Consider the following 8125-nt stretch of genomic DNA (forward strand, 5'->3'; position numbering starts at 1 on the left):
CATGACACGCTGCTGGTGGATGATCCATCGTCCCATGCCGCACTGTCCCGTCCCCTTGCCTTTGTTTTCTTGATTCCACATTTCGAAGCCGGGGAGCATGGGATGTTCATGTCGACGACCTTTCCTTCCTCCCTTCTCGCGCAGCGCTACTCTTAACTTCCTTGGCATCGAGCCCCGGATTCTGAGAGCAACTTCGCCCCCCTCCCCGGCGAATCTCCTTGAACATCATTGCAATACACCAGCTTCAATAAGCGCCGCCGCTAACAATCACGGAGCAGTCATTGCAGCGTTGAGACAGACTGGTCACGCAGAGACAGCCTCAAGCACAGGTAAATATCGAACCCGCAATTTCTTTTGGTCTGACACCTGCAATATCCCCCCCACCGATGGTCACGATGCAGCATTCTTTGTCCTTCTCACGATAACTTCCTTCTTATGCACCGCCGCCAACGTCAATTCTTGAATTTCAACCCCCAGCACCTGTCAACCCTCCCCCTCTTCTTATCACTGATTCCCTACGCAATACCCAATTCCAACATGTCGCTACCTGAAGCTTACCAAATTGAGATCAAGGCCCTCGATCAACTCGTGCTTCAACGTCATCCCACCGATATCCTTCAATTCTGCGCGAACTACTTTGCCAGGCGCCTCAGCCCCGAAAGAGAATATACCGAACACTTCTCTACGCCCCCGAGTGTCGGCGTAAACACAAAGTACACGTCTGTCGAGTCGACGCCTGCACCCCAGACCATGTCTGCCCCGTTCGCCAGCCCCTTCGGGGCCAACGCCAACCCTTTTGGCGCTCGCGCTGCGTCACCCGCCGCTGGCAGCAACGTCATGCACAGAGTGATTGAGGAGGACGAAGCAGACACGATCGCCTCACCAACGTCCCCGAGCTTTGGTGCCTCTGCTCAAGCTTTCCGCAGCCCCTTTGGCAATGCTAGTCCTTTTGGCAACAGCAGTCCCTTCGGCGGTGCTGGCGACGCGCCCTTCGATGGCCCTCCGACCGTTCGAAGCCCTCCTAACCCCGAAAATTATCCTGCCGAGTACAACTTTGGCCGCCGCACCTCAGTGTCGGCCGAGTCCTTGCAGCCGTCAGCAGACTCAACCGAAAGCAACTGGACACCTCCCTACCACGAGAAGACACCCGAGCAGCTCTCCCGCTTGCAAAAAGCTATGGAAGTCAACTTCCTTTTCAGCCACCTAGAAGATGACTCCAGCGCCCAGATCTTGGGGGCGCTTAATGAGAAGCCAATCCCGGCAAAAGACATTAAGGTATGTTACCGAGGCAGCCCACAATGACCGCAGTAGTTTGTGCTGACCCTCGTCAAGGTTATTAGTCAAGGCGACGCAGGCGACTTTTTCTACATTGTCGAAAAGGGCTCTTTTGACTTTTACGTCAACAGCAGCGGTGCTCTGCAACCTGGTCCAGAGGGCATGGGCCAGAAGGTTGGCTCGATCCAAGCCGGAGGCTCCTTCGGTGAACTGGCTCTCATGTACAATGCCCCACGAGCGGCGACAGTTATCTCGGCCGAGGCGGGATGCGTACTGTGGGCCCTCGATCGCCTGACCTTCCGTCGGATTCTCATGGAGTCCACCTTTTCAAGGAGGCGCATGTACGAGAGCTTCCTTGAAGAAGTACCTCTTCTTTCGAGCCTCACACCATATGAGCGATCCAAGATTGCCGACGCGCTCGAGACTCGAAAGTTTGGACCCGGAGAAACCATCATCAAGGAAGGAGATCCCGGCAATGCGTTCTACCTGTTGGAATCGGGCGAAGCAGACGCATACAAGACAGATATTGAGGGCTCGGTGAAACACTACAGCAAGGGAGACTTTTTCGGCGAGCTGGCGCTGATGAACGATGCCCCGCGTGCTGCTAGTGTAGTCGCGACATCCGAGGTCAAGGTGGCAAGCTTGGGCAAGAAGGCCTTTGCAAGGCTGCTCGGCCCGGTGGAAGGCCTGCTTCGGAGGACGCAATATCAAGGGATCGAGACGGGTGTCGAGGACATGGATCCTCTGCAAGCCTCTTGAATGGGGCAGCCGGAGGATTGCACGGAAGAACATTTGTGCGTGGAAAGGACGGATGACAGCGGCGTTGCTCGGGACCTGGGTGACCTTCTTCCCACCCCCCCCCCCCTTTTTTTTAACCTTCGTTTCCTAAGAGGCACGGGATGTATGACGTCCAGATACCTGGTGGGAAGAGCACTATCAAGTTATCATGATTCATGTTGCACTGAGTAAAATTTTACGTCCGGGGACTGCCGCCCGATGTGGGTATCTTGTAACTGCTATCGTACAGAGCGAATCAATCCCCCCGTCCTCCTTCCCCTGTTTCTCGGTCACATCCGCCCCCACTCCCTTTCCAACAGTTTGTCCCATAGAAGAAGTTCGAGAATCTCATACGTTGACGTCATGTGAGCAACTGCTCAAAATTCAAAAGTAGCATCGATCGTGTCATGTGCGAATAAGCTGGCCAAAGCTAAGGCCGAACCAAGCTGACCGACACTAGGCCTTGGCCTTGCGTTCCATCTCGGTTAGGACCTGGCGGCGCAGGGCCTCGACGGCAATCTCGGTCTCGAGGACGCGGCCGACGCCGGAGCGCCAGGCCTCGTCGAGCCCCTTCACCTCGGCGGCGACGTCATCCTGGGCGCGGCGGCGGGCGAGGGTGAGGACGTCAATGTCGGCCTTTGCGTCGGCGAGGTCCTTCTCGAGGGCGCGCAGCTGGCCCTCGAGGCGGTGGTTGCCGACGAGCCAGGCGTTGCGGCCCCAGCGCTCGAGCAGCTCGAGGTTCTCGACGCGGGCGGTGAGGTAGGTGTGGGTGGTGTAGGCCTTGCGCAGCGTCTCGGCGAGGGCGGCGGGGGCGGGTTCGGCGCCCGGGGCGGCGAGGGGTTCCTGGGCCTCGTAGCGCTTCAGGTCGATGGCGGCGAGGGGCTGCTGGGCGGCGACGCGGTCGAGCTCCTGCGCCATGAGCGGCGAGAGCTTGGACGGCGGCAGCGGCGGTAGGAGGGTCGAGGAGGGCGGGGGCGGGCCGGCGGTTGAGAGCTCGGTGGCGATCTGGGACTCGGCGTCGGCACGCTGGGCGGCGGTCGGCTCCGTGTCGATGTCTGCGGACGGCGAGATGGTTAGTCGGTTGCGATCATGACCAGGGAGCGAACAAGTCTGGGACGAGGTGTGTTCCTACATGGCAGAGACTCGTGAAAGGCGTTTCTGGACGTCATGATGGGCGTCAATGGGTGCGATGAAGAGCGTCGTTGAGATGGGAGAAAGGAAGTGCGCGCGATTGAAGAAGGAAACGTCGGAAAAAGGGAAAAATTGCAGTCTCTGAAGGATTTTTCGTGCAGTTGATTCGGGCACCTAGCAGGCCATTGGGAGAGGAAGAGCTGCCAAGGGTGTTTAGATCAGGCTGCAAAAAAGAAATAGAAACAGGGAGCCAGGAGCAGATGGTAGTCTTAGGGAGCAGGGAGCAGGGAGCAGGGAGCAGGGAGGATGGCTGGGTCGTGGTGGTTTGGTCTGTGGTCCGAGCAGGCAGAGAGGCGAGCAGAAACACGTAAAGTCGCGGCGTCAGAGCTTTCTGCTTCCTGATTCGTACATTTCTGCATGGAGTGGATCGTGGGACGTCCACTGGAGGTGCCTGCCCAAAGGACCGGGCATGGCCTGGGAACTTGCGTAGAAGGGTCCGTGCTTTCCCCGCGATGAGCTACTGATCCTTGCTCTTGCCATGGCCGTCTCTCTCCCTGCAGCCTTGCCATCTCCTCGCCAGCCTTTCCCTAGGTACCTGTCCTTCGCCATCCTTCACAATTCTATGCCAGCCTCCAACCAGCGCCTTGCTTCCTTTCAGCAATCATGCGGCATTCCCAAACTCGAAGCTCCTGAAAACATGCCTCCTATGAAAGCTTCGATGTCGCTGGGTCGCGGTCACCCACTTCCTGCTTGGCCTTCTCGCGAAGGATCTTCCGCAGGATCTTGCCAGACTAGGCATACGAGACCACGTCAGTAAAAACGAACATCATCATGCCATGGCAGAGAGGACGGTCAGCAAAAGGATCAGCGGACGTACCGGGTTCTTGGGAATGACATCCGTAAAGGCAACACCGCCTCGAAGCCTCTTGTGCCTGGAGACCTTCTTCTCAAGCCACGTCGCAATCTCCTCGCCCGACGTCTCGGACCCTGGCGTTCTGACTATGTAGGCACGGGGCATCTCCTCACCCTCGATGGTCACACCTACGACGGCCACATCGGCCACGTCTGTCCTCTCGAGCAGCAGCGCCTCGAGCTCGGCAGGCGCCACCTGGTTACCCTTGACCTTGATGAGCTCCTTGATGCGGTCGACGATGAAGAAGAGGCCGCCGGGCCCGTACGAGTCGACGTAGGCCACATCGCCCGTCCGAAGCCAGCGCGTCCCGTCGGCATCAACGGCGAACGTTTCCGCCGTCGCTTTCGGGTTGCGCCAGTAGCCGCGCATGACGCCCGGCCCCGCGATGAGCAGCTCGCCTGGTGTGCGCGCCTTGGTAACTTCGACGCCGTCGGCGCCGACGAGCTTGGCCGAAAAGTTGGGCATGATCTCGCCGACGGCTGAGGTCGTGCGGTCCAGCCGCGTCGGGTCCCACGTCATGGCCGTACACGTCACCTCGGTCATGCCCCAGCCCTGCCGCACCAGCAGGTCGGGCTTGCCGAGCACGCGCGTCGTCTCGGCTGCCGTCTCGGCTGCCAGCGGCGCGGCGCCGCAGCCTACGTTCTCGAGGCTCGAGAGATCAAACGTCTTGGCGACGGGGTGCTTGGTCAGCGCCACGAGCACAGGCGGCACGGCGACGAGGTGCGTCACGCGGAAGCGCTGAATATGCGTGAGCATCTTGACAAAGTCAAACGATGGCATGACGTACACGGGCACGCCCTGGCTCGCAAAGTTGGCCACAAAGTACGTCTGCGCGTAGGCGTGGTACATGGGTAGGAAGCAGAGCCCAACGTGCCGCTTGACCGCTGTCGTGTAGTCAGGCGCCAGCTTCGTCACCTTGATGACGCCCGCGCCGTTGGACACGTAGCTGTAGTGCGAGATTTCGACACCCTTGGGCACGCCCGTCGTTCCGGACGAGTAGTTGAGGCAGCACGTCGTCGTGCGGCTGTCCTCGGGTTCGACCCAGTTGAAGGCCTCGGCCTCGGCCGCCGGTCCCAGCAGTTCCGTCCAGTGACGGGTGCCCTTGCTGTCGGCGCGCGGCGGCGTCACGGGTGCCTGGCCTGGGATGGTCGTGTCAAAGACAAAGACGTGGTTGCCCGGCATGCCGACCTCTGCGGCTGCCTCGACGGCAATGTCAATGCTGGCGGCGGCGGCGACCATGAAGCTGGCACCGCTGTCTTTGAGCTGGTAGGCGAGCTCACGCGCGACGAAGCCTGGGTTGGCGCCTGTGAAGACACCGCCGGCCATGAGAACGCCGAGGAAGACGGAGGGAAAGTAGAGGCTGTTGCCCGAGAAGAGGAGCACGCGCTCGCCGCGCTTGAGGCCGGCCGCCTGCAGGCCGAGAGCGATGCGCTTCGCCAGCAGGCGGTACTCGGAAAAGGTGACAAAGTGCGTGTCCGGGCGGTCGGCGTCGAGGAAGGCCTTGCGGTCGGGCAGGGGCGCCGAGGGGGAGCCAAAGATCCATTGCTGGAGCGAGCAGTTGGGGAGCTCCTCCTCCCAGCGTGACTTGACAGGCATGTCGGTTGTCGGGGTTTGGGGGGAGATGTGGAAGTGGGTGTCAGGGTTTGGTACACGCTGGCTCGGTGCTCTGCGGTGATGTCTCGCTCGAGGCGTATGGTTTGGAAACAGGAAGTACGGTCTGTGGAAGGTAGGTGCAACTGATGAGGTTAGGATAGGCACATGGATAAGAAGGGGTGGCATATGTACAGCTCAGCCTACAATTTGGATATGTACGCAAATCTCCCTCCTTCCTGTGGGAGTCTAGTGGTGGTGGTGTTTCCGCGGCAGCGAGATGTTCCTCGAGGAGGGCCGCCAGAAGTCGCATCAAAGGGGAACACCCAGCAACCACCGTCATATATGGGGGGGGGCCCAGAGAGCAAGTACCAACTTTGGGCACAGCAACCAAGATCTGACGAAACGCCCCAAACCAATTGGCTCCCCGGACTATCTCTGGCCTCCCCCGCCCTCTCGCCTCCTGGCGCGCTCTGGGTGCCAGGCTTCCAGCCGATCCGGTGACCCATCTCCATCGTCCCCACGTTTGATGGCGGGGGCGGAGGCGGTCTTTGGCGATCTCCAGTGGGCCTCTCTCTAGCCCCTAACGACCACCACAAGGTGCTGGTCCTACTACCTAGGTAGGTACCTACCTAGGTACCCAGGCAGCGCACAGCACAGCAGCACCTGGGCCCCAGTGCCAACGGCAGCTCCTCCGCACCAGCACCCCTGCAGCCGCTTCGCCCGTGGCTTCTTGGCTCCTCTCCTGCCCACCGATGCGGGGAAGACGCGTCCACTTTCCGCCGAGGTGCCTAGGATGTCTGGCTGCGTCCGCTAAGGGGCTCTGGGTCTCTGGACCGAGGCTCGCGAGCGCTGGCCGAATGGGGTTTGCAAGTCGCGAAGGAGGCGCACCCTTTTCCTCGTCCTCGTCCTCGTCCTCGTCCCCATCCTCTTCTTCGTCTTCTACTTCTATCACAGTTTCAGCTATCAGTCTGCCTGCATTCCGGATCTGTGTCTCGTTTGTCTTGGTCTGTCTGCCGACGGCCTGCATCTTCTCCTTAATACTTTTCCAGATCCCAAGCCATTCGTACGAAAGAGATCCCGTCATCGTGAAACATACTGAAAAAAAAATGCTGCTTTTGGTTTGCTTTGCCTGTGTGGATGGAATCAACTTACTACTACACTGTTGCGCCAATGGGGGGACACGAATGCCCTCGAAAACGCATCGCCGGGTATCGTCTATATAAGTACACAAGAACCAGACCGCCGGTTTTTCTCCGTGTCTTCCCTCTGTAAACTCCAACCCTCCCCTCCCTGGCCATCGCTCCTCTCCTCTGTCCACTCGTAGGGCACCTCCGCACAGCTAGCTAGCATCCGGAAGCGAATTGATCAAAGCGCCTCCCCTTTCCCTCCGTTCCTGCCGACTGAAATCCTGTTACGCCGTTTCTCGAAGCCAATGCTGATGATGAACGACGATGAGAATGTTGAACATGATGCTGATAATCGTGATGATGATGCCACGCGCCGCCACCGCCACCGCCCACGCCCCGATGACATGGTGGTTGGCACTCACGGCCTCGTTAACGGACCCCCGGTGCGCGCGCGAGCAGCGCATCCTGCGGCGTCGTGCCGGCCCCCCTCGCCAGGGTCGAGCTCCGTGCTGGTCGCCAACCGTCCTACGACCCGACCGCGAGGCACGAATCGAGGACCGAGTCGAGAAACGACGCGTCCTTGCCATCGCCGCCCTCCCACGGCATCTCCTCCTCGTCAATGTCCATGGCGTCGCCGTCGCCAAACCCGTTGGCGCCCGCAAAGTCGGCACCCGCGAGCGGCACAATGTCGAGGCCGCTGCCGTCGTCGGCGAGCTCCATGACGCGGCCGACGGCGTCAAACTCGTCCGGCATATACGTATAGTCGTGCCAGTGCTCGAGCTCGCCCTCGCGCCAGCCGTAGCCAATGGCCGTTGTGACAATGGGGAACTGCGCGAGCCCGTTGTCGGCCATCTCGAGCGCGATGCGCACGTCCGACATGCCGAGGGGCCCGCGCTCACTCGCCGCCCGCGACTCGACAGGCAGCATGCCCATCTTATCGCGCGCCACCTCGCCGCGGTGCACCGCGTTCTCCTCGCGCCCGAGCTGCCGTCGGTACCGGTGCGTCTGGACCCACGTCGGGTTCTGTCCGAGGCCGGCGCTGCCCGACTCGCCCGGCGGGTTGCTGCGCGTTTTGGAGAAGATGGAGGCGAGCACCTCCTTGATGAACGTTTCCGTTGCCGTCGACATGAACGACGCCGCCTCGGGCGTGTGGCCGTTGGCGAGGCCCACCTCGTAGCAGAATGGCAGCATCCTGCCCTCGATGCCGGCGGCGTCGGGAAACTCGCCCGACTCTACGGCGAGCGGTTGTTGGAACCGTTTTCGGATTTCAATATCAAAATCTGATAGGCGACCAAGGTTAGCTTTTGCA

At 60.3% G+C, this 8125-nt stretch overlaps 3 protein-coding genes across 3 annotated transcripts; 1 reads left to right on the forward strand and 2 right to left on the reverse strand.

The window, feature by feature from the left end:
• Positions 1–537: 537 nt before the first annotated feature.
• D7B24_001279 (uncharacterized protein) lies at positions 538–2034 on the forward strand (the record flags this gene model as incomplete). The annotated part of the gene is made up of 2 exons (XM_028635517.1): positions 538–1275; positions 1333–2034. 2 exons carry the CDS (start codon positions 538–540, stop codon positions 2032–2034), a joined length of 1440 nt encoding a protein of 479 aa, XP_028492029.1.
• Positions 2035–2508: 474 nt separating this feature from the next.
• On the reverse strand, positions 2509–3654 carry D7B24_001280 (uncharacterized protein; the record flags this gene model as incomplete). The annotated part of the gene is made up of 3 exons (XM_028635518.1): positions 2509–3107; positions 3358–3383; positions 3593–3654. 3 exons carry the CDS (start codon positions 3652–3654, stop codon positions 2509–2511), a joined length of 687 nt encoding a protein of 228 aa, XP_028492030.1.
• A 233-nt stretch (positions 3655–3887) lies between these two features.
• Positions 3888–5692, reverse strand: D7B24_001281 (uncharacterized protein; the record flags this gene model as incomplete). The annotated part of the gene is made up of 2 exons (XM_028635519.1): positions 3888–3974; positions 4061–5692. The coding sequence occupies 2 exons, from the start codon at positions 5690–5692 to the stop codon at positions 3888–3890; spliced, it is 1719 nt and encodes a 572-aa protein (XP_028492031.1).
• Between the last annotated feature and the right edge of the window lie 2433 nt (positions 5693–8125).

Source organism: Verticillium nonalfalfae (genome assembly GCF_003724135.2).
Source record: "Verticillium nonalfalfae strain VnAa140/NRRL 66861 chromosome Unknown scaffold_124, whole genome shotgun sequence".
Taxonomy (NCBI): domain Eukaryota; kingdom Fungi; phylum Ascomycota; class Sordariomycetes; order Glomerellales; family Plectosphaerellaceae; genus Verticillium; species Verticillium nonalfalfae.